Raw genomic sequence first — 27,004 nt, 5'->3', positions numbered from 1 at the left:
CAACACATTAAGGAACCAACACGGGAAAATAATATTTTAGATTTAGTGTTAACTAACAGGGAAACACAAATTAATGACATTGAAATAGGGAGTGAGCTAGGGAACAGTGATCACAAAGAAATCAGATTTAGCATAGAATGGAATAGACCAGTAGGAGAAAATTCTGTTAAAGTGCCAGATTTTCGAAAAGCTGATTTTAATAGCCTAAGAAATTTTTTGGGTCAATTTGATTGGAAAGTCTTGGGTATGGGGTGTGGGCCGGTTCTGGAGCGAGACATGAACCCAGCGATAGGTGACTTAAATGGGGATTTCGATGTGGATTCAATATATAACTTATTTAGGAATATTCTAAACAAAGCACAGTGTAACGGGGGGTGGGGGAAATGGCTCTATCTTGTCCATTATTCCACCCCCCCAGTTAACTAACGAGGCCGGGGGAAACAGCTCTCTCTAGTCCGTTATCCCGTCCCCAGTTAGCTAGCTATTCTAGAGCACTTCCAGAGTTCCTAAGGCAACCTCTCTCGTTCAACACCTTGTAACCTAGGTATTTGACTACCTAGGTGCTAAGACTACAAGGCGCCGTCACTTGATCAGTTACCCGAAACTCCAGAGAGAACTCTAGAATACATAATCATTGCCACAAACGTATAAGAGAAAACGAAAGGACAGAAATGAATAGTGAAGTAATTAGTGAGGGTTTGGGGTGAGAGGCAGAGAGGTGGGAGGAGCGAGGAGGGTCATTAGTTGAAAGTGAGAGTTTAGAGGGGTGGAGGGAGAGGTGTAGATTGGTAGAAGTAGAAGAGTAGATAGTAGAAGACGAAATGCTGCCACCATCCATTCTAGACCATTACATACAAGACAAGGAATGGAACTTGTCTGTATCACAATATTCTCAAAAGATGTTATTACCATGTATCAACTCCAAACATAGGAGACACAGTTAAAGGCCATTTAAATAATAAATTCAATTATATTTCACATACTAAGTATCATAATTTAAGCAATGTTCAAGATCTATATATGTAAAGTGAGTCATCCTCCAAGGATCTGAGAACACTACAACTGACTGCCCCTGATCATCACACAACACTTGTAAAACACGACAAGTCACCTTAATGTTCAACTCACCAAGTGCCTGCCTATAGCTGGATAGAGAGAGGGGGGGGGGGGAGTCTGCAGCTGTCAGGCAGCTTCACCCCCGTCCGACCGACAGCCTGTCTCGGCTGTTGTCGTCCTGCTCTGCTGCCTGGTCTTCTGTCTTGTTAATGCTCTCGAATCGATAGCTCTCCGAGTATATATTGGGGGAACCTAGTAACTAACTCCGCCCACAAGCAGATAGCCTCAGGCAATCTACAAAGCCACTCCTTAAACGTCGGCATGTTTGAAGGCTACCAGGCTCCAATTATAAGATTAGCAGAAGCAAGGTGAAATTCGCATGATCTGACCTCAGGTCACTTGGGATCATTAACTCTTAGAGGTGTGAGATCTCAGGTCGACCAACTGGCGCCTTCCCAAATCCTTGTATGTGGCTCATGTACTCTATGTATGTATTAAATAAAACTAACCCAAACACTTTTACAGTGTTACAACAGGAACGTAGTATACCATACAAATTGAATAGATCGAATACTAATGACCCAAAGTGGATAACAAAGAATTTGAAGAACCTTATAGGTAAAAAGAGAGCTTGGTACAAAATATATTATATTTGGTCGAATATACAGAAGTACACAGGTGATACTTTGGTGTGAGTTGAGCGCACTGAGTGTCGGTACAGTATCTCGCAAGTGTCTGCTCTTAGACCACACTTGAAAGTAGACTAGTTAATGTTTGCTATTCTGCTGCTTATATGCTCGGGCAACACCTCACCGTGTTGCCCGGGCAACGCCTCACCTCATTCATCTCCAAAGGTTGACAGGAATATTAACAATGCATTTGGAGCAAGTATATTATTGGGATAATCTACTCGCTACAAGTTAATGCAACTTCACCCACTGCCCAACTTCTAATCAAGAACAAAGGGACCAAGGTCACCACACGTGGATTATTTGACCAAGGGTCCCATAAAACATTTGTCACGCAGAAAGTGGCAGATGAACCTAAACTATAGCCTGTAACACAGATAAAATTAAATGTTTCAGGGTTCATGATAAACAAAGGACCCCAAGACTACACAGTAGTCCAACCACAAGTACGCCTAGATGGTTATGCCCGACCTGTACTGGCTATAGTGGTTGACCAAATTCCATTTGACTTATATGTAATGGTCTAGAGAAACAGCCAGATTCCTGCAAGAAAAGGGAGTCAAGTTGGCTGATAACATAATAACATCTGATCACCTAACCGAAGTAGGAATACTTGTAAGTGCAGGCTATTACTATTAGTTCATTATTGAAAAAACTAAACAACAGGGAATGAACCTGTTAGTCAGTAGGAGGCAATTTACTCGCAGGTACAGTCTTAAACCTGAAAAAGCCTATGCCTGCCGAAAATCAATACTATTAGAAAATCAAATTTGTCAGCTGTATATAAATCTCCAGCAACTAAGCACAAAGGAGAATACAGCTATGGGCCTCAGTGGAATGTCAGTGACCAGTAGCCTAAACAGCTACAAGTCACAGCGACCAATGCCACTGATCCCACTATAGTCCTGGAACTATACTTAACTGTAGTAATTGACCATATTCAGCACTCTTAGCAAAATAAAATGCAATAAAGCTAGAAAATCTAGCATCACAGGAGTTAGCAGGAAAGTGAAATCACCAAGAGACTTTCAACACCTGCAATTCCTATAGGGACATCAATCCTGTACAAACTGACAGACAAAAGTGTCAGTGAATAATAATAGTAAAATTCCTTACATAGGTAGGCGTTAGGGAAATTAGCTAGGGTCAGCAGACTACAAAATGAGGTCTGTACTCATTAAAGAAAATACAGCTGACTATATCAACAGAGGTTGATCTTAATATCATCATTTATTTTATTTATTTATTTATTTATTTGTCTTTTTTGAGATATATACAAGAGTTGTTACGTTCTTGTACAGCCACTAGTACGCGTAGCGTTTCGGGCAGGTCCCTGGAATACGATCCCTTGCCGCGAAGAATCTTTTTTTTCATCCAAGTACACATTTTACTGTTGCGTTAAACAGAGGCTACAGTTAAGGAAGTGCACCCAGTAAATCCTCCACGGCCAGGATACGAACCCATGACATAGCGCTCGCGGAACGCCAGGCGAGTGTCTTACCACTACACCACGGAGACCAAGGTTGGAGGTGAGCTCATGAGTCTTCAGTGACAAACCAGTGGACAGTTGTCTAAACAGATACAAGTCAAAACGACCAATGTCACTGATCCCACTGCAGTCTCAGAGCCATCCTTGATTTTAATGACTGAACACACTCAGTCCTCTTGAGTTAAACCAAATTTAATTGGGTTAGAAACTTAGTATCACTATGGGCCAAACAACCCCTACAATAAGATCCACCTAAAGCCTGGTGATGTTGTTCTGGTGAACAGTGATGGACTACGTTCAGCGTGGCCTATAGGTCGTATAGTTTCTGTTCATCCAGACAACCAGGGTATTTTGAGAATAGTGAAAGTAAAGTGCCGAGGCACCACTACTCTCAGAACCTTAGAGAATATAGTTCCTTTGGAGCTAGCAGGAAATGAAGTCTCCCAAAGACTTCCGACCCCCTTCAACTCCAGTACGGGACATCCGTCCTATACGAACTTCTACACAACAGTGCAAAATTAAACTTAAACAGTATTATCATAATTCTGACAAGAGGGAATGAAGTATTCGGCAGCCCTAAGTCATAGATTTCGGCCCGTGTTTCCCCCCTCCCCAGAATTATGTGGGAAATTTTACCCACCATATCAATAATATTATTTAAGAAATTACTATTTCTATATCAGATCTATATATCACATCAGATTCATTATATTGTATTATACATTAGCTAGATCCTACATGATCATTTGGTCTCGTACGCCATAAGGGGCCCATATATGTCTATGTGACAATGTGCATGATTTCTCAAGGATGTAGAAGGTTCTAGAAGAACTTAATTAAAAATAGTTGGAAACATCAATCGATTTCTGGTGGAGATTAAATCAAATCCTTAATAAGAATCAATGGTATTATCAAGTAATACTTATAATCTTCAAATCCTATATCTAATTATATTATAATCACATTTTATCTCAATAATCTGTCCAGGCAATAAAAATAATCATTCAATATTGCTGATAGGCCTCGCTGGCAGAGAGAGGGGGAGGGCGAGGCCAGCTCGGAGATCAGGCGCCCAGAGCACAGCTCGAGGCCAGTCTCCAGTGTTTGTAAATTGTGTAAACAAAGGCTTCCCGAAAGGTTCCAAGATGTAAGATTATTCCCCGTGGTATATAATATATGTTATTAACTGGCGATAGTGACGATACTAACGCCAGATGTAGTGAATGGTTAAATGTACTACTAGAGATGGTTATCTTGAGGTTATCTTGAGATGATTTCGGGGCTTTTTAGTGTCCCCGCGGCCCGGTCCTTGACCAGGCCTCCACCCCCAGGAAGCAGCCCGTGACAGCTGACTAACACCCAGGTACCTATTTTACTGCTAGGTAACAGGGGCATAGGGTGAAAGAAACTCTGCCCATTGTTTCTCGCCGGCGCCCGGGATCGAACCCGGGACCACAGGATCACAAGTCCAGTGTGCTGTCCGCTCGGCCGACCGGCTCCATGGTGATGACACTAACGCCAGATGTACAAGTGACCTCAGTCAGAAAGGATGTAGTAGCAACAAATAAATGCTGTAGTGACATCTCATTACTTTAAGACTGCACAGGGAGGCATAGAGCTGCTGCCGGGGCCCAAATCCTTGGCACTCCTTACTACTGGGTCGTGGAGCTTCTGTAACTACTGAAGATAGTTGTGAGAGTAGCTCATAGGTGCCACACACACCAATTACGTATTGGTGTGTGTGTGTGTGGGTATGAAATTGGCTCGAGTCCAAAGTATCCAGAGCAACACCTTTGATCACTTTCAAGCGTAGGGGCAGAGTCAATAATAAGTACAAGAGTTTTAGAAGGTGTGAACATAAAGGCACTTGTAGTTTCAACAATAACAATTTATTCATAAAACTTAATACTAGCGATACAAGCCAAGAATAGTTTAACGTTACGTTAAAGTCCGTCGAGACGCTGTCAAATCTAGGAAAGCCGGAAGAAACGCACTTCCGGTACAAACCGCTCGCGGTGCCAACATTAACTACACTTAACACAGTGGGCGACCACTCCTGACATAAGTGGCAGTTCGTCACGACTGTGGCAAACAATAATAACAAATAAAACAACAGACAGACCTGTCACAGAGACAGTCCTCCGTGCAACACTCAGTTAATTACGTTAAGGCTCGTCTCTCACCACGGCAGTCAAACAATCAGTTACGTTAACACACAAATACAGACCGATGACACTTGGTCTAATCAATTACATTACGTCACTTAGTAAATCCAATTACATTAATCTGTCTCCAGGACAGTCGAATCAAACAATCAAACTACGTTAATAATACTCTGTCAACACAGTCATTCAAGCAATCAAAACAAATCAATGAAGTCAAACAAGAACTTCCGGGTAATTGGCAATCCCTGAGTAACCGCTCAAGGTTCTGTCAAACTTAACAATTCAACTTAACTCACAAAGAATTACGTTAACCCTAGATGATCACTGAGACCGCTTGACAACTGCTGATAAGTCAACACGATTGCTAATCACCTCGCATTAAATATGACGGCAATTAATTACAATAACTCGATGTCACTGACTTCACGATAATGAACACTAAGTCACAACAACACCGGGTCACGTAGACCAACACAAAGAGTACATAACCACAACACTGAACAAAACACAACTGCCAATAAAAACAATGAATACAATTACAGTACAATAACACTCTTACTTTTAATCACTACAAGTACCTTGGAGGTAAAGAAAGAACGACAACATGGACTTGGTTAGACACAGGGTGATGGTATAATATTGAAACCACACTAATCATATATAAAACACAATTTATAAACACACAGTTACTAAATGTGTAAAATATAGTGTACGATGACAAATACACTTAAGGTCCAGTTACAGTTATCACACAGACTAGTTGTAATAGGCCTTTACCTATTGTGCTTCCTTGGGGAATCGAACTTCTTCCCGTAGCGGGACTATGAAGAACGACCACCGATCGGCTGACTGGGTGGGTCCATAGAATTACCCAAATCTACCCAAATCCTCCTAGCATTACGTAAGTAATGAAGAAATATGGTATATTTACTTACTACAATGTTGGTGCTAAACGCAGAACGTGATCAAACCTATTTTTACTCTGAAATAATCTAATTTCATAACGAAATTAGAATATATTGCAGGGGACGCCATAGGAAGTCGACGGTCCAACTGACAATTTTGTGGAGCGACTTATCCAAGATATATGGTCGCCTGGAGAGTGTTTGCTGCCATATCAGCCTCCTGTACACAGTGATCCAATCGTCGCACTTCTTGGCTCAAATTGTCGCAAATTTAATTGGCGATATCAACAAGTAGAATGTGCATTATAATAATATTTTTCATAAACAGCCACTAAATATTTAATATTTATTAAAAAAAAAAAACGTGTCTGGAAGTTAAATCAACTCCACAGGACAATAATTTTGTTATATAGATACTAACGTTATTCGTTGGTATGCGTTCGCTATTTAAACTACTCATGTCCTTTTCGTTCATAGAACACAGAACCCTACACGCCCTCTGATCTATTGCTTAGTTAATAAAGATTCACAAATAAAGATTATATTTGTATATGTTATCAGAAAGGCAGAGATAAAATAGTTTTCGTGAATCTATCACAGAGATTATACCTTATTAGAGAGGAAAAATATTCATTTTTTAAACAAGGCTTCTTGGCCGACGCTCTCTCTATCGATGGGAACTATGACCTTTCGAAGATCAATGGTAATTTAATCTAGATATTGTAATAAACGAAGTTTTCTGTCATAATAAAGACAGAAATATAAGCTGCATGCTAATACTTTAACATAAATATAACTGATGTGAAAGTGAAGATATATGCCTTTTTATAGTTACGTGATGGCTACCTCTGGGAGTGTGAAGGCCTGCACACAAGCCAATCAATTGTGTAATTCATTTGCATATAAGCAAAGTAACATTAAAGGTCAATGTATCAGCATAAAGACAGATGTAGATGAAATTGTGACTATATGATTTTCCTGCAGCCTCTCCGAGACACAAACCAGGGTTTCACCCTGGTTTACACTCGAGCTATTGACATAGCTCGAGTGCATGAGGGGAGTTGTGTAAAACCCTGGTTTGTGTCTCGGAGAGGCTGCAGGATCCAAATAAGTTCAGTAGAACTTCTGGTTTCAACTCTTTTGACCATATCGTAGCTCAGTCGATTAAGGCAGCGTCTGGGATGCTCTCAGACGTAGGTTTTAATCCTCGTCACGGCCCTTGTTGATTTGTTCATCAAATGATCTGATGTTCCCATCACTGAAAAATAAGAACAGTAAAAAAACGAAATGAAAATTTGAAAAAAAACTATACTCACGAAATAAATGGTATGGTAAATGGCACAGCTCAATTCCAACGCAATGTCACACGAAATAATTAAACCAAAAAGAAAATAAATCGAAATCTATGAAAATTCAATTTAACAGTGAAATCGGAAACATTGAAATGGAATTGTAAAATATTTAGCGTAGTGTATGTTGCTTTTACGTCCAACATGATGGCACTGGTTAAAAATAAGTCTTTACCAGTCACAGGTGTGGCATCTATATAGTAGGTATATAAAATCACGTGCGTATTCGCATGGAACATTATGTCCATATTTCAAAGGAATCGGTGAAGAACTTTCGGAGATTAGCGACTTTGTACAAACGAACATTTACATTTTTATTTATATAGATATAAACAAATAAATTCCTGTTGGGAAAACCCCAGTCAGGTGTACGAAGCGGGTCACAGTGTACGAAGAGTTCTCTTGGTTGCACAAAACGTACAAAATCAAATTTTGAAACCTAATAAGAAGCGCACTAATCCTAGCCACCCACCTAACCTTACCTGCCGGTGCATAGAAAACGTTGGCTTTTGTGAGGCATTGCGTTTCATAGTGCTTTGTGATTTGTACGTTAGTAATCATAACGTACAGAAGGAGACGTATTAGTTGAGATGGTAAACCCAGTGATGGGAAACATTCTCGCATTACTGCTCGACGATCGTAGTAAATGCTGTTTTCCTTTTCTGTAAAGAGTTATCGTTGTTAAAAAACTGAGGCATTCAACTTTACAATGCTTATGTATATTCCCACCTTGAGCAGTGTGTGGCAGCAGGGAAGCCTCACCTGCTAGATAACACACTCCTGAGCAGTGTGAGGCAGCAGGGAAGCCTCACCTGCAAGATAACACACTCCTGAGCAGTGTGAGGCAGCAGGGAAGCCTCACCTGCAAGATAACACACTCCTGAGCAGTGTGAGGCAGCAGAGAAGCCTCACCTGCTAGATAACACACTCCTGAGCAGTGTGAGGCAGCAGAGAAGCCTCACCTGCAAGATAACACACTCCTGAGTAGTGTATGGCAGCAGGGAAGCCTCGCCTGCTAGATAACACACTCCTGAGCAGTGAGTGGCAGCAGGGAAGCCTCACCTGCTAGATAACACACTCCTGAGCAGTGTGAGGCAGCAGGGAAGCCTCACCTGCTAGATAACACACTCCTGAGCAGTGTATGGCAGCAGAGAAGCCTCACCTGCTAGATAACACACTCCTGAGCAGTGTGTGGCAGCAGGGAAACCTCACCTGCTAGATAACACACTTCTGAGCAGTATGTGGCAGCAGGGAAGCCTCACCTGCAAGATAACACACTCCTGAGCAGTGTGAGGCAGCAGAGAAGCCTCACCTGCAAGATAACACACTCCTGAGCAGTGTGTGGCAGCAGAGAAGCCTCACCTGCTAGATAACACACTCCTGAGCAGTATGTGGCAGCAGGGAAGCCTCACCTGCAAGATAACACACTCCTGAGCAGTGTGTGGCAGCAGGGAAGCCTCACCTGCTAGATAACACACTCCTGAGCAGTATGTGGCAGCAGGGAAGCCTCACCTGCAAGATAACACACTCCTGAGCAGTGTGTGGCAGCAGAGAAGCCTCACCTGCTAGATAACACACTCCAGAGCAGTGTATGGAAGCAGAGAAGCCTCACCTGCAAGATAACACACTCCTGAGCAGTGTGTGGCAGCAGGGAAACCTCACCTGCAAGATAACACACTCTTGAGCAGTGTGTGGCAGCAGGGAAGCCTCACCTGCTAGATAACACACTCCTGAGCAGTGTGTGGCAGCAGGGAAGCCTCGCCTGCATGCGAGATAACACACTCCTGAGCAGTGTGTGGCAGCAGGAAAGCCTCGCCTGCTAGATAACACACTCCTGAGCAGTGTGTGGCAGCAGAGAAGCCTCACCTGCTAGATAACACACTCCTGAGCAGTGTATGGAAGCAGAGAAGCCTCACCTGCAAGATAACACACTCCTGAGCAGTGTGTGGCAGCAGAGAAGCCTCACCTGCTAGATAACACACTCCTGAGCAGTGTATGGAAGCAGAGAAGCCTCACCTGCAAGATAACACACTCCTGAGCAGTATGTGGCAGCGGGGAAGCCTCACCTGCAAGATAACACACTCCTGAGCAGTGTGTGGCAGCAGGGAATCCTCACCTGCAAGATAACACACTCCTGAGCAGTGTGTGGCAGCAGAGAAGCCTCACCTGCTAGATAACACACTCCTGAGCAGTGTGTGGCAGCAGAGAAGCCTCACCTGCAAGATAACACACTCCTGAGCAGTGTGTGGCAGCAGAGAAGCCTCACCTGCTAGATAACACACTCCTGAGCAGTGTATGGCAGCAGAGAAGCCTCACCTGCAAGATAACACACTCTTGAGCAGTGTGTGGCAGCAGGGAAGCCTCACCTGCAAGATAACACACTCCTGAGCAGTGTGTGGCAGCAGGGAAGCCTCACCTGCTAGATAACACACTCCTGAGCAGTGTGTGGCAGCAGAGAAGCCTCACCTGCAAGATAACACACTCTTGAGCAGTGTGTGGCAGCAGAGAAGCCTCACCTGCAAGATAACACACTCTTGAGCAGTGTGGCAGCAGGAAAGCCTCACCTGCAAAATAACACACTCCTGAGCAGTGTGTGGCAGCAGAGAAGCCTCACCTGCTAGATAACACACTCCTGAGTAGTGTATGGCAGCAGAGAAGCCTCACCTGCAAGATAACACACTCTTGAGCAGTGTGTGGCAGCAGAGAAGCCTCACCTGCAAGATAACACACTCTTGAGCAGTGTGTGGCAGCAGGGAAGCCTCACCTGCTAGATAACACACTCCTGAGCAGTGTGTGGCAGCAGGGAAGCCTCGCCTGCATGCGAGATAACACACTCCTGAACAGTGTGTGGCAGCAGGAAAGCCTCGCCTGCTAGATAGCACACTCACGCTTGACACGTTATTCACCGCGTGAGTAACACTCACTCACATGTTTATCAAACAAGTCGAAACATTTCAGTGACTCAACAACCTCTTCCAGACCCCTACAAACCTCCTGTTAAACAACCACAGTTTGTTATGGTTCGTAATCAAAGCCTAATCAAATTTCATCCATTGTTTCGTATTTAACTCAAGAGTTGATATATTTATCTCCCCCTGAGTGATCCCCTTGATATACCCTACGACTCTTGGGTATACTTTGTCATGTCTCTACACACCGCATCATGTCTACACACTACGTCATGTCTCTACACACCACGTCATGTCTACACACCACGTCATGTCTCTACACACCACGTCATGTCTACACACACGTCACGTCTACACACCGCATCATGTCTACACAACACGTCATGTCTACACACCACGTTATGTCTACACACACGTCACGTCTACACACCACGTCATGTCTACACACCACGTCATATCTACACACCACGTCATGTCTACACACAACGTCATGTCTACACACCACGTCATATCTACACACCACGTCATATCATGTCTATACACACCACGTCATGTCTACACATCACGTCATGTCTGCACACCACGTCATGTCTACACACCGCGTCATGTCATGTCATTACACACCACGTCATGTCATGTCTCTACACACCACGTCATGTCATGTCATTACACACCACGTCATGTCATGTCTCTACACACCGCGTCATGTCATGTCTCTACACACCGCGTCATGCCATGTCAATACACACCACGTCATGTCATGTCTATACACACCGTGTCATGTCATGTCTCTACACACCACGTCATGTCATGTCTCTACACACCACGTCATGTCATGTCTCTACACACCATGTCATGTCTCTACACACCATGTCATGTCATGTCTCTACACACCACGTCATGTCATGTCTCTACACAACATGTCATGTCTCTACACACCACGTCATGTCATGTCTCTACACACCACGTCATGTCATGTCTCTACACACCATGTCATGTCTCTACACACCATGTCATGTCATGTCTCTACACACCACGTCATGTCATGTCTCTACACAACATGTCATGTCTCTGCACACCACGTCATGTCATGTCTCTGCACACCACGTCATGTCGTGTCTCTACACACCACGTCATGTCATGTCGCTACACACCACGTCATGTCATGTCATGTCGCTACTCACCACGTCATGTCATGTCGCTACACACCACGTCATGTCATGTCTCTACTCACCACGTCATGTCATGTCGCTACTCACCACGTCATGTCATGGTTCTACACAACATGTCATGTCTCTACACAACATGTCATGTCTCTACACACCACGTCATGTCATGTCGCTACACACCACGTCATATCATGTCTCTACACACCACGTCATGTCATATCTCTACACAACATGTCATGTCTCTACACACCACGTCATGTCATGTCTCTACACACCACGTCATGTCATGTCTCTACACACCACGTCATGTCGCTACACACCACGTCATGTCATGTCGCTACACACCACATCATGTCATGTCTCTATACACCACGTCATGTCATGTCTATGCACATCACACATCCTCAAGGCAAGATTGGAGGGCAACGATAAATTTATCGTTGTTATCTGTGTTGCTGAACACACGAAGGAAAGCCCATCCGTCCTGTTCACAACCGCATCCGTTAACAGACAGCAGCATCACAGTCAACAGATAACAACACCAGAGTTAACAGATAGCAACACCACCGTCAACAGATAACAACACCATCGTCAACAGATAACAACACCACCGTCAACAGATAACAACACCACCGTCAACAGATAACAACACCACCGTCAACAGATAACAACACCACCGTCAACAGATAGCAACACCATCGTCAACAGATAACAACACCACCGTCAACAGATAACAACACCACCGTCAACAGATAACAACACCACCGTCAACAGATAACAACACCACCGTCAACAGATAACAACACCATCGTCAACAGATAACAACACCACCGTCAACAGATAACAACACCACCGTCAACAGATAACAACACCATCGTCAACAGATAACAACACCATCGTCAACAGATAACAACACCACCGTCAACAGATAACAACACAACCAAATACATAAACATATATCATGAAACATATGTTTCTCTTCTCCTCCATATCGACCTACCTAGTCTTTGTGCCCTGTAGAGGACACTCCAGCCTCAACAACTAGAGCACAGCTCTATAGTCTCCCGAGACTGCAAGATGCCTCCGACTACTATTATATCAAGAGTCTTTTGATATCACACGTGATTCAGGAAGTGACCCGCCTCAGCCTCCATGTATGACGGTTTACGTCTGCGGCGACTCAGTTGCCAGAGACAGATACATTTTGTTCATCAGTACCAATCACATTGTAAGGAGTGCGTGAGAACAGTACAAGGTACAGGATCGAGACCTTCCCCAAAGAACTCCCTGGAGTCCGGTATGTCTCATGTCAAAGCTTCCGCTACCACTAGTTTTGTCTTAACCTTGTGTGACAAGTCACCATTTTCAATTAATAACGCTTGAATGCAAAATATTTATCATGAGTAGGCAATATTTTTCAACCGTGGTTGCAGGAACTTTTCTCAGAGGGTTCTTAGAGAAAAACTATACCACAAATTAAATAAATAATAAATATGTGCTCATCAGAAACTATATAAATATTACTATGATAAATAATATTTATCTCTAGAGGGTTTCTCAGTTTATGAACCAATATTTGAGGAGGTCTGCCACGGTCGTAGGGTTGGCAGCGATTGTTTAACCTCTACTTCACCCTCCAGCTAACTAGAGCACAGATGCCAAGTGGCCCAGTGCCTACAGTCTCAGCCGGATCAATGAACATTGGCCTATGATTAGATGCATAGTTTTCATTAGTGGAAAACGTATAGCAATAAAGTACACTTGAGCGGCAACCATTCCCAGGAAGAGTCCCTCAAGTGCCTGCCCGCACCTGAGGCCAGAGTCCACATCCCATGTTCACCCAAGTCAGGCCGCATTATGGTAATCAACTGCGCAAGATATCACCAGTCTGTCGTAATTAAAAGCTTTTACCTGTTGAAGAATTAAAAGCAAGTTAGACCTTTTACCAAATCTAATGTTGTCCTATTACGGCGTGGAGTGACAGAGAGGCCAAGATCACCTTCTGCTGGAGTCGGTCACAGGGAAGTTATAAACTACCACCACGGCCTGTGTGCTTGGGGCTCCAACCAGTCACTTTTCCCTGCCCTCGACCATGCCTCGTCCTGGATGGTCTTCCACTGTCAGTTCTTCCTTTGCCGAAATTCAGAAACCGTACCAATACTGAAAGAGAACGCAGACGGCACTACAAAAGAAGTACAAAATTACCGAAATGTTTAAGCAGACACGACTATCCCCACTAATAAATAATTGAAGCGGGGTGATTGAAGAAATATGACAGACTGCAGTAATGATATGAGATTGAAGAAATGCAATTAGAACAGAAAGACATACAACAGATGGAGAAAAGCCCAAACTATTTTTTCACATAAGCAAAATAAAAATAAAAAATCAATGTCGGTATTGGACCTATTCTTACAAGCAAAGTTCATACACAGAGGTTGACGAAGATATTATTGAAATCCTAAAAAAAAACAGCATGAGAACATGTTTAGCACGCCAATAAACAACATGAACGTGGAAGATCCGGATAACTTTATGTGTGATGTCCAAGCTCCTGAAAATATAACTGATATCAACATGAAAATATCGCTGCAGATTTTGAAAGATAATTTTACAACATGCCCATATATTCAACCCCAGGTCCAAACTCATGGAATCCAATATTTATACAAACACTTCCTCCACACAGTATAGTGTGGAGGAAGACCTTGGACACTGGGGACATACCAGATACGCTTAAAACAGCAGACATAATCCCTCTACACAAGGGACGGAGCAAAGCATTGGCTAAGAATTATAGACCAGTTGCACTAACGTCCCATGTAATAAAAGTATTTGAGAGAGTGATCAGGAGTCAGGTTGCCAGTTTCATGGAGACCAGTGACCTTTAACAACCCAGACCAACATGGATTTAGAGCGGGAAGATCATGCCTTTCGCAGCTACACAGCTACTTGATCACTACGATAAAATCCCTGAGGCATTTGAAGGAGAACAGAATGCAAATGTAGTATACATGGACTTCGTAAAGGCATTTGACAAATGTGACCATGGAGTGATATTTATTTATTTATTTATTTATTTATTTATTTATATACATGAAGGTACATTGGGTTTGTGAGAATACATAGCATAGTATTTACAATCTTGTAAAGCCACTAGTACACGCAGCGTTTCGGGCAGGTCCTTAATCTAACAGATAATTTTAAGTAAGTAAATTCTAGCAGAATTAATAAAATGATAACAAATACATTGCAAGAAAAAAATGAGATGAGAGAGATTAGTAAGTATATTAAAGCACATTGGTATATTAAAGCTCTGATTGATTACATTGACAACTTCATTGGTAATTTAAACAAGATTAATAGACACCATACAGCAGATTGACAGCACATATAAGAAGACAGCAATGATCACAATGGTAAAGATGTTCGGATTGGGTACATAAAGATTGGGAGATTGGGTAGCAATAGATACAGTGCAATTTTAAAGCAAAAGGTAAAAAACTATGAAGATGAAATTAGGTACTTTTTAGTATTGCTTTTGAATGACGCAAAAGTTGGACAGCTTTTCAATTCAATAGGGAGTGAGTTCCATAGACTGGGTCCCCTTTATTTGCATAGAGTGTTTACACAGAATAAGTTTGACTCTGGGGATATCAAAGAGATATTTATTTCTGGTGTGGTGATAATGGGTCCTATTACATCTGTCCGGGGAGAGTTTCAGAGCAGGATTTGCATTTAAGAACAGGGTTTTGTAAATATAGTTGACACAAGAGAATTTGTGGAGTGAGATTATGTTTAGCATGTTTAGGGAGTTAAACAAGGGGGCTGAATGTTGTCTGAAAGCAGAATTTGTTATTATTCTGATAGCAGATTTTTGCTGGGTGATGATGGACTTGAGGTGGTTTGCAGTGGTTGAACCCCATGCACAGATACCATAATTAAGATAGGGATAGATTATTGCATAATATAGAGAGATGAGAGCAGAGTTAGGTACATAATATCTGATTTTGGAGAGTATACCAACTGTTTTAGAGACTTTCTTAGTTATGTGTTGTATGCGGGTACTGAAGTTAAGTCTCTTGTCTAGGAATAGGCCAAGAAACTTTCCATAATTTTTATTGCTAATGTTTACATTGTCTATCTGAAGCTGAATTGCATTTGTAGATTTGCTTCCAAATAAGATGTAGTAGGTCTTTTCAATCATAAGTGTTAGTTTGTTGGTTGACATCCATAAGTGGACTTTTTTTAGTTCATTATTAACAACATTATTTAGTGTATGTGGGTTGGGGTTAGAGTAGATGAGGGTAGTATCATTAGCAAACAAAATAGGTTTCAGAATGTTAGAGACATTAGGCAGATCATTGATATATATAAGAAATAGGAGAGGTCCCAAAATGCTGCCCTGTGGCACTCAAACGGTTATTGGTAGAGTGGGAGAGGTTTTATTATTGATGGCTACACATTGGTGTCTATCACTAAGATAGGATTGGATATAGTCCAGTGCACGACCTCGGATTCCATAATAATGGAGTTTACGTAAGAGGTAATTGTGATTAACATCAAAGGCCTTTCTCAGGTCAATGAAGAGTCCAATCGGAAACTCATTTTTGTGAAGGGCTGAGTAAATTATATTAAGGAAACTAATAATTGCATCGTTGGTACTCTTTTGGGAGCGGAGGCCAAACTGACAGGGGGCTAAGAATGTCGAATTTTACGAGATAGGAGTAAAGCTGTTTATAGATAATTTTTTCAAATATTTTTGATAGTATGGGTAGGTTCGATATTGGTCTATAATTGTTTATGTCTGCCGGATTACCTCCTTTATGAACTGGCGTTACTCTTGCTTTTTTTAAGGATATCAGGGAAGGTATGACACTCAAGGGATTTATATCACACAAATATCACACAATCACATATATCACACAAATATCACACAGATATCACACAAAATGAGGTCAATAGGAATAACAGGTAAAGTAGGACGCTGAATACTCAATTTCCTGAGGAACAGAACACAAAGAGTAACCAAATAAAATCGAGTCCAAGGGCAGTTAAAAGCTCTGTAGCTCAGGGTACAGTCCTTGTACCACTGCCTTTCCTTATTCTCTTATCAGATATAGACAAAAATAAAAGTCACAGCTTCGTATAATCTTTTGCAGATGACACATAAAGATGCATGAAAATTTCCTCTGCTGAAGACATTGAAAAAATACTCAGGGCTCCTCTGAGGCCCTGGCTATGGCTCCTCTGAGGCCCTGACTATGGCTCCTCTGAGGCCCTGGCTATGACTCCTCTGAGGCACTGACTATGGCTCCTCTGAAGCTCTGGCTATGGCTCCTCTGAGGCCCTGGCTATGGCTCCTCTGAAGCCCTGGCTATGGCTCCTCTGAGGCCCTGGCTATGGCTCCTCTGAGGCCCTGGCTATTGCTCCTCTGAGGCCCTGACTATGGCTCCTCTGAGGCCCTGGCTATGGCTCCTCTGAGGCCCTGACTATGGTTCCTCTGAAGCCCTGGCTATGGCTCCTCTGAGGCACTAACTATGGCTCCTCTGAGGCCCTGGCAATGGTTCCTCTGAGGCCCTGACTATGGCTCCTCTGAGGCCCTGACTATGGCTCCTCTGAGGCCCTGACTATGGCTCCTCTGAGGCCCTGACTATGGCTCCTCTGAGGCCCTGACTATGGCTTCTCTGAGGACCTGACTATGGCTCCTCTGAGGCCCTGACTATGGCTCCACTGAGACCCCTGACTATGGCTCCTCTGAGGCCCTGGCTATGGCTCCTCTGAGGCACTGACTATGGCTCCTCTGAGGCCCTGGCTATGGCTCCTCTGAGGCCCTGGCTATGGCTCCTCTAAGGCACTGACTATGGCTCCTTTGAAGCCCTGGCTATGGCTCCTCTGAGGCACTGACTATGGCTCCTCTGAAGCCCTGGCTATGACTCCTCTGAGGCACTGACTATGGCTCCTCTGAAGCCCTGGCTATGGCTCCTCTGAGGCACTGACTATGGCTCCTCTGAGGCACTGACTATGGCTCCTCTGAGGCCCTGACTATGGCTCCTCTGAGGCCCTGGCTGGACTGACCCAAGTGGCCACACATGTCCCGCTCGTGACACTCAAACATGTCAACGCCTTAACCTCCAGCCAAGTGTCACCTGAACATTGCTTGACTCACTCTGCCCTGACCAAGATCTTGACCTGATGCCGTCAACCAGTCAGCGGTCAACTGCCAGGCTGGCGTGAACTAACCCCAGGATCTGACCTCTATTACTCTCTTTAACCAACCCTGTCTCAATACTGCTGACTCGCAAACCACTAATCATTAACTCTTACTCATATGCTGGAACGACTCTCATTTCTCTAAATATGTAATACTATAGGTCATAACGTCATATCTGTATTAAACATGTCTATGGGAAATCTTTATAATTAATGAAGTATACAAAGCATAAAATAGGTCACAGCTGGCACGTGCATGACCTGTGAGGCGGTGTGGAGGTGGTGGATGGGTGAGTGTTGTGTGGCCTGGCCTGAGGAGCAGCAGACGGCTGGGTGGAACCCTTAGCGGAGTTGGCTTCATCAAAAGTTTCGTATATTTATTGCTGTGGGCAAAGTATGACTGGAAAATTTATATTAATTTTCCTGAGATCAGTGCATAATGTTTTACAACAATGTTAGGTTTTCCAATTTGCTGTTTTAAAGGTGTGAAGCCAGATGCTGGAATGTGGCCAATGCCAGAATCATAGTGGGGTTCAGTATGTGACCATGTCATGCTGTTCTTTTTTAAGGTACTGGTTATGATGGGCATATACCCTACAGATATGATGGTGCAAAGTTGGGTAATGCTAGTGCTAAGGGTCTGGCCTCGATCCTAACGCAGAAGGACATTTTATTTTAAAGGTTTACTGTAGATCTCTGGCCGGTGTTCTCACATTGATCAAATAATATAAATATTATCATTCAGGTCAATGGGATGATTCTGGCGGCCGCTTGTTTTATAGATCAGTCACCAACATCAAGCGTGGTGACTCACTGATGACTGTTGTGACAGCTTTACTGCTGACGTCAGTAAGTCACCAACATCAAGCGTGGTGACTCACTGATGACTGTTGTGACAGCTTTATTGTTGACGTCAGTAAGTCACCAACATCAAGCGTGGTGACTCACTGGTGACTGTTGTGACAGCTTTACTGCTGACGTCAGTACGTCACCAACATCAAGCGTGGTGACTCACTGATGACTGTTGTGACAGCTTTACTGCTGACGTCAGTACGTCACCAACATCAAGCGTGGTGACTTATATGTTACTTTTGTTTCAGCTGTACTACTGACGTCAGTAAGATGTGGATCAGTCACCCTCGACATGCGTCTTGGCGATGGTGGTGGATGACGGTGGTGGTGACGACTCTTCAGGTGATAACTCCAATATATTCTCAAGGTTAGTCAAACTATTGGTTATGAACCCCCCCTCCCCCCCCCCACCACCTTGTGATAACTCCACTATCATCAAGGACAGTCACCAATTATTCTTAAAGTCTTTAATACTGGTGTTTGTTGAATGTTGTGTGAAATATTGGTTTTAAAGAGTAGGTTTGCAAATTACATGTGGATGTGCTTGTTAATGGATAAAATATATATTTTAGAATTGGCTGCGGTCCACTCCAAGCCCAAGCCTGGTGGACCAAATTCTCAAAAGTCGACCCTGATCTTGGGGCGGGCTTCGGGAGTAGAACTCCCAGAACCCCAACAACCAGGTATGAGGCAGGTCTAGTTTGGTGTTATAGTTAAGACCTATCATCCTCCAGAGGGTTATTATTATACACTCCCTCCTCACCTCGATGAGGAGGGAGTGTATGTGACACTTGAGGCGGTGTCATGTCACTGGTGAGTGACAGCCGCGTGAGTACACATGTCAGTTGAGGAGTGTTACCATCTTGTCCAGTAACAGTGTCTTGGTGACAAAGGCTGTGTTGTGACATTAAGTTGAGCACTTACGGATGTCTAAGTGGCACGTAAGTAAGTGGTGTACTGTAAAGTACTGTACAGAGTCTGGTGGGTATAAGTGAAGTCTTAAGCGACACGCGCATTCTCATTAATCGTTTTGACTAATCAACTAATTAGTCATTAATCGTTCTGAATATTTTGATTTAATAATTCTCATTAATCAACGGTGCCTTTCCTTGATGTTGTTTGGTCTCTGTGATAAAATAAGAAATATATAATTCGTTATAATTATTGGAGTGATAACGTAAACTAAATGAATGTTAATGAGAGTGATAACATAAATAATTGTGTGCTGTCTTGGTGACATTGATTTGTGAAAATTAATTAAGTACTAATTAGAGTTAAAATAATCACTTGTGTTGGAATTGTCTTAGTGACAGATTGTTAACTTCATTATTATATTTTTATGATTTGTATCTGCAGAAGCGAACAATAGGCTCTTGGACTCCGCCTTTCTAACCAATATATTTTTCCTCTATTATTTATACACATATTTCTCTCTTAACACGCACAGACACTCACCCCCCCCCCCACCCCGCCAGGAAGCAGCCCGTAGCAGCTGTCTTGCTCCCAGGTACCTATTTACTGCTAGGTGAACAGGGCCATCAGGGTAATAATAATCAATAATAATTTATTCACAAGAAGGTACAATGGGTTGATGAGATTACATAAGATTGGTATTTGTACATTCTTGCTAAACCACTAATACGCACAACATTTCAGACAGAACGGGTTTCCATTGTTGTTAGTTGTTGATGTGACACTGAAGGTGTTGATGTGACACTGAAGGTGTTGATGTGACACTGTAGCTGTTGATGTGACACTGTAGGTGTTGATGTGACACTGAAGGTGTTGATGTGACACTGAAGGTGTTGATGTGACACTGAAGGTGTTGATGTGACACTGAAGGTGTTGATGTGACACTGAAGGTGTTGATGTGACACTGAAGGTGTTGATGTGACACTGTAGGTGTTGATGTGACACTGAAGGTGTTGATGTGACACTGAAGGTGTTGATGTGACACTGTAAGTGTTGATGTGACACTGTAAGTGTTGATGTGACACTGTAGGTGTTGAGGTGACACTGTAGGTGTTGATGTGACACTATAGGTGTTGATGTGACACTGTAAGTGTTGATGTGACACTGTAGGTGTTGAGGTGACACTGTAGGTGTTGAGGTGACACTGTAGGTGTTGATGTGACACTGTAGGTGTTGATGTGACACTGTAGGTGTTGATGTGACACTGTAAGTGTTGATGTGACACTGTAGGTGTTGAGGTGACACTGTAGGTGTTGAGGTGACACTGTAGGTGTTGATGTGACACTGTAAGTGTTGATGTGACACTGTAGGTGTTGAGGTGACACTGTAGGTGTTGAGGTGACACTGTAGGTGTTGAGGTGACACTGTAGGTGTTGAGGTGACACTGAAGGTGTTGAGGTGACACTGTAGGTGTTGATGTGACACTGTAGGTGTTGATGTGACACTGTAAGTGTTGATGTGACACTGTAGGTGTTGAGGTGACACTGTAGGTGTTAAGGTGACACTGTAGGTGTTGAGGTGACACTGTAGGTGTTGATGTGACACTGTAGGTGTTGATGTGACACTGTAAGTGTTGATGTGACACTGTAGGTGTTGAGGTGACACTGTAGGTGTTGAGGTGACACTGTAGGTGTTGATGTGACACTGTAGGTGTTGAGGTGACACTGTAGGTGTTGAGGTGACACTGTAGGTGTTGAGGTGACACTGTAGGTGTTGAGGTGACACTGTAGGTGTTGAGGTGACACTGAAGGTGTTGAGGTGACACTGTAGGTGTTGATGTGACACTGAAGGTGTTGATGTGACACTGTAGGTGTTGAGGTGACACTGTAGGTGTTGAGGTGACACTGTAGGTGTTGAGGTGACACTGTAGGTGTTGAGGTGACACTGAAGGTGTTGAGGTGACACTGTAGGTGTTGATGTGACACTGAAGGTGTTGAGGTGACACTGTAGGTGTTGAGGTGACACTGTAGGTGTTGAGGTGACACTGTAGGTGTTGAGGTGACACTGTAGGTGTTGAGGTGACACTGAAGGTGTTGAGGTGACACTGTAGGTGTTGATGTGACACTGAAGGTGTTGAGGTGACACTGTAGGTGTTGAGGTGACACTGTAGGTGTTGAGGTGACACTGTATGTGTTGAGGTGACACTGTAGGTGTTGAGGTGACACTGAAGGTGTTGAGGTGACACTGTAGGTGTTGATGTGACACTGAAGGTGTTGAGGTGACACTGTAGGTGTTGAGGTGACACTGTAGGTGTTGAGGTGACACTGTAGGTGTTGAGGTGACACTGTAGGTGTTGAGGTGACACTGAAGGTGTTGAGGTGACACTGTAGGTGTTGATGTGACACTGAAGGTGTTGAGGTGACACTGTAGGTGTTGAGGTGACACTGTAGGTGTTGATGTGTCACTGTAGCTGTTGATGTGACACTGTAGGTGTTGATGTGACACTGAAGGTGTTGATGTGACACTGAAGGTTTTAAGGTGACACTGAAGGTGTTGATGTGACACTGAAGGTGTTGATGTGACACTGTAGGTGTTGATGTGACACTGTAGGTGTTGAGGTGACACTGAAGGTGTTGATGTGACACTGTAGGTGTTGATTTGACACTGTAGCTGTTGATGTGACACTGTAGCTGTTGATGTGACACTGTAGGTGTTGAGGTGACACTGAAGGTGTTGATGTGACACTGTAGGTGTTGATGTGACACTGTAGGTGTTGAGGTGACACTGTAGGTGTTGATGTGACACTGTAGGTGTTGAGGTGACACTGTAGGTGTTGATGTGACACTGTAAGTGTTGATGTGACACTGTAGGTGTTGAGGTGACACTGTAGGTGTTGATGTGCCACTGTAGGTGTTGATGTGACACTGAAGGTGTTGATGTGACAGTGAAGGTGTTGAGGTGACACTGAAGGTGTTGATGTGACACTGTAGGTGTTGATGTGATACTGTAGGTGTTGAGGTGACACTGTAGGTGTTGATGTGACACTGTAGGTGTTGAGGTGACACTGTAGGTGTTGAGGTGACACTGTAGGTGTTGATGTGACACTGAAGGTGTTGATGTGACACTGTAGGTGTTGATGTGACACTGTAGGTGTTGATGTGACACTCTACCTTAACGTAACGCAGCGTATGGCATAGTGAATTAGTGAATTTTGTTGAATACATTTATTTTGCTATTACACATGCCTTTACGCCAGTCTTTACTGAGTACTGCTTTACTGAGTTCTGCTTTACTGAGAACTGCTTTACTGAGTACTGCTTTACTGAGTACTGCTTTACTGAGTTCTGCTTTACTGAGTATTGCTTTACTGAGTACTGCTTTACTGAGTTCTGCTTTACTGAGTACTGCTTTACTGAGTACTGCTTTACTGAGTTCTGCTTTACTGAGTACTGCTTTACTGAGTTCTGCTTTACTGAGTACTGCTTCACTGAGTTCTGCTTTACTGAGTACTGCTTTACTGAGTTCTGCTTTACTGAGTACTGCTTTACTGAGTACTGCTTTACTGAGTTCTGCTTTACTGAGTACTGCTTTACTGAGTTCTGCTTTACTGAGTACTGCTTTACTGAGTTCTGCTTTACTGAGTACTGCTTTACTGAGTTCTGCTTTACTGAGTACTGCTTTACTGAGTTCTGCTTTACTGAGTACTGCTTCACTGAGTTCTGCTTTACTGAGTACTGCTTTACTGAGTTCTGCTTTACTGAGTACTGCTTTACTGAGTACTGCTTTACTGAGTTCTGCTTTACTGAGTACTGCTTTACTGAGTTCCGCTTTACTGAGTACTGCTTCACTGAGTTCTGCTTTACTGAGTACTGCTTTACTGAGTTCTGCTTTACTGAGTACTGCTTTACTGAGTATTGCTTTACTGAGTACTGCTTTACTGAGTTCTGCTTTACTGAGTACTGCTTTACTGAGTACTGCTTTACTGAATTCTGCTTTACTGAGTTCTGCTTTACTGAGTTCTGCTTTACTGAGTACTGCTTTACTGAGTACTGCTTTACTGAGTACTGCTTTACTGAGTACTGCTTTACTGAGTTCTGCTTTACTGAGTTCTGCTTTACTGAGTTCTGCTTTACTGAGTACTGCTTCACTGAGTTCTGCTTTACTGAGTACTGCTTTACTGAGTTCTGCTTTACTGAGTTCTGCTTTACTGAGTACTGCTTTACTGAGTACTGCTTTACTGAATTCTGCTTTACTGAGTACTGCTTTACTGAGTTCTGCTTTACTGAGTACTGCTTTACTGAGTACTGCTTTACTGAGTTCCGCTTTACTGAGTACTGCTTTACTGAAACCTGCTTTACTGAGTACTGCTTTACTGAGTACTGCTTTACTGAGTACTGCTTTACTGAGTACTGCTTTACTGAGTTCTGCTTTACTGAGTACTGCTTTACTGAGTTCTGCTTTACTGAGTACTGCTTTACTGAGTTCTGCTTTACTGAGTACTGCTTTACTGCTTACTGCTTTACTGAGTACTGCTTTACTGAGTACTGCTTTACTGAGTACTGCTTTACTGAGTACTGCTTTACTGAGTACTGCTTTACTGTGTACTGCTTTACTGAGTACTGCTTTACTGAGTACTGCTTTACTGAATACTGCTTTGCTGAGAACTGTTTTACTGAGTACTGCTTTACTAAGTACTGCTTTACTGTGTACTGCTTTACTGAGTACTGTTTTACTGAGTACTGCTTTACTAAGTACTGCTTTACTGTGTACTGCTTTACTGAGTACTACTTTACTGAGTACTGCTTTACTGCTTTACTGAGTACTGCTTTACTGAGTACTGCTACTGCTTTACTGAGTACTGCTTTACAGCTTTACTGAGTACTGCTTTACTTAGTACTGCTTTACTTAGTACTGCTTTACAGCTTTACTGAGTACTGCTTTACTGAATACAGCTTTACTGAGAACTGTTTTACTGAGTACTGCTTTACTGTGTACTGCTTTACTGAGTACTGCTTTACTGAGTACTGCTTTACTGAGTACTGCTTTACTGAGTACTGCTTTACAGCTTTACTGAGTACTGCTTTACAGCTTTACTGAGTACTGCTTTACTGAGTACTGCTCTACAGCTTTACTTAGTACTGCTTTACTGAATACTGATTTACTGCTTTACTAAGTACTGCTTTACTGATTGACTGCTTTACTGAGTACTGCTTTACTGAGTACTGCTTTACTGAGTACTGCTTTACTGAGTATTGCTTTACTGAGTCCTGCTTTACTGTGTACTGCTTTATTGAGTACTGCTTTACTGAGTACTGCTTTACTGAGTGCTGCTTTACTGAGTACTGCTTTACTGGGTACTGCTTTACTGAGTACTGCTTTACTGAGTACTGTTTCACTGAGTACTGCTTCACTGAGTACTGTCTCCAATGTTATGCTCATTTTCTACTTATCATTAATTGGGTTTGCTCAGGGTTTAAGGTCCCAAAGCCTCATTCACTGAATACTGAATTTGGTGTGTAGACCCATTAGTTACCTGCTAGATATGCTTTTAAGCAGTTGAAGAACTAAGGACCCAAGTGCGGGAGGATCGCTGTATTGCTGGTGGGAGTCGAGACTTGTTTAGACTTTCTTCTCCACCTGAGATAAAGGCTCATACACCTGACTCTCCTCTCCACCTGAGATAAAGATTCATACACCTGACTCTCCTCTCCACCTGAGATAAAGATTCATACACCTGACTCTCCTCTCCACCTGAGATAAAGATTCATACATCTGACTCTCCTCTCCACCTGAGATAAAGACTCATACACCTGACTTTCCTCTCCACCTGAGATAAAGACTCATACACCTGACTTTCCTCTCCACCTGAGATAAAGACTCATACACCTGACTCTCCTCTCCACCTGAGATAAAAACTCATATACTTGACTCCTCTCCACCTGAGATAAAGATTCATACACCTGACTCTCCTCTCCACCTGAGATAAAGACTCATACACCTGACTTTCCTCTCCACCTGAGATAAAGACTCATACACCTGACTTTCCTCTCCACCTGAGATAAAGACTCATACACCTGACTCTCCTCTCCACCTGAGATAAAGACTCATACACCTGACTTTCCTCTCCACCTGAGATAAAGACTCATACACCTGACTTTCCTCTCTACCTGAGATAAAGATTCATACACCTGACTTTCCTCTCCTCCTGAGATAAAGATTCATACACCTGACTTTCCTCTCCACCTGAGATAAAGTCTGTGACAATGTCAGACCACGGAGGAAAAATGAAACAGGAAATTTCCTTAAGTACTTTCGTATATTAAATACATCTTCAGAAGGTCCAAATTTAATATACGAAAGTACTTAAGGAAATTTCCTGTTTCATTTTTCCTCCGTGGTCTGACATTGTCACATTCTTAATCACGTGTTTATTTTCGTGATATACACACATAAAGTCTGTGTGTGGGCAGGAAGTCTGTGTGTAGGCAGGAAGTCTGTGTGTGGGCAGGAAATCTGTGAGTGGGCAGGAAGTCTGTGAGTGGGCAGGAAGTCTGTGTGTAGGCAGGAAGTCTGTGTGTGGGCAGGAAGTCTGTGTGTAGGCAGGAAGTCTGTGTGTGGGCAGGAAGTCTGTGTGTGTGGGCAGGAAGTCTGTGTGTGGTCAGGAAGTCTGTGTGTGGGCAGGAAGTCTGTGAGTGGGCAGGTAGTCTGTGTGTATGGGCAGGAAGTCTGTGTGTGGGCCGGAAGTCTGTGAGTGGGCAGGAAGTCTGTGTGTGGGCAGGAAATCTGTGTAGGCCGGAAGTCTATGAGTGGGCAGGAAGTCTGTGGGTGGGCAGGAAGTCTGTGTAGGCCGGAAGTCTGTGTGTGGGCAGGAAGTCTGTGTGTGTGGGAAGGAAGTCTGTGTAGGCCGGATGTCTGTGTGTGGGCAGGAAGTCTGTGTAGGCCGGAAGTCTGTGTGTGTGGGCAGGAAGTCTGTGTGTGTGGGCAGGAAGTCTGTGTGTAGGCAGGAAGTCTGTGTGTGTGGGCAGGAAGTTTGTGTGTGGGCAGGAAGTCTGTGTAGGCCGGAAGTCTGTGTGTGGGCAGGAAATCTGTGTGTGGGCAGGAAGTCTGTGTGTGGGCCGGAAGTCTGTGTGTGGGCAGGAAGTCTGTGTGTGGGCAGGAAGTCTGTGAGTGGGCAGGAAGTCTGTGTGTGTGTGTGGGAAGGAAGTCTGTGTAGGCCGGAAGTCTGTGTGTGAGCAGGAAGTCTGTGTGTGGGCAGGAAGTCTGTGTGTGGGCAGGAAGTCTGTGTGTGTGAGCAGG

The 27,004-nt window shown here is 43.4% G+C and overlaps 1 protein-coding gene across 3 annotated transcripts in view; it reads left to right on the top strand.

Moving 5' to 3' along the window:
* Positions 1-27,004, top strand: part of LOC123746799 (uncharacterized) — a 224,954-nt gene that overhangs the window by 15,295 nt on the left and 182,655 nt on the right. For 2 of the 3 annotated variants that reach the window (XM_069319468.1, XM_069319466.1), the window contains exons 2-3: positions 19,045-19,163; positions 19,369-19,479. In XM_069319468.1, coding sequence (XP_069175569.1) covers positions 19,067-19,163; positions 19,369-19,479 — 208 coding nt within the window. In that variant the 5' untranslated portion in view covers positions 19,045-19,066. The remainder of the gene's footprint in view (positions 1-19,044; positions 19,164-19,368; positions 19,480-27,004) is intronic. The other variant, XM_069319467.1, reaches the window with a different exon arrangement.

Source organism: Procambarus clarkii, chromosome 93 (genome assembly GCF_040958095.1).
Source record: "Procambarus clarkii isolate CNS0578487 chromosome 93, FALCON_Pclarkii_2.0, whole genome shotgun sequence".
NCBI classification, from domain to species: Eukaryota; Metazoa; Arthropoda; class Malacostraca; order Decapoda; family Cambaridae; genus Procambarus; species Procambarus clarkii.
The sequence above is the reverse complement of the archived record's forward strand: the minus strand, read 5'-3'. Positions and strand labels throughout refer to the sequence as shown.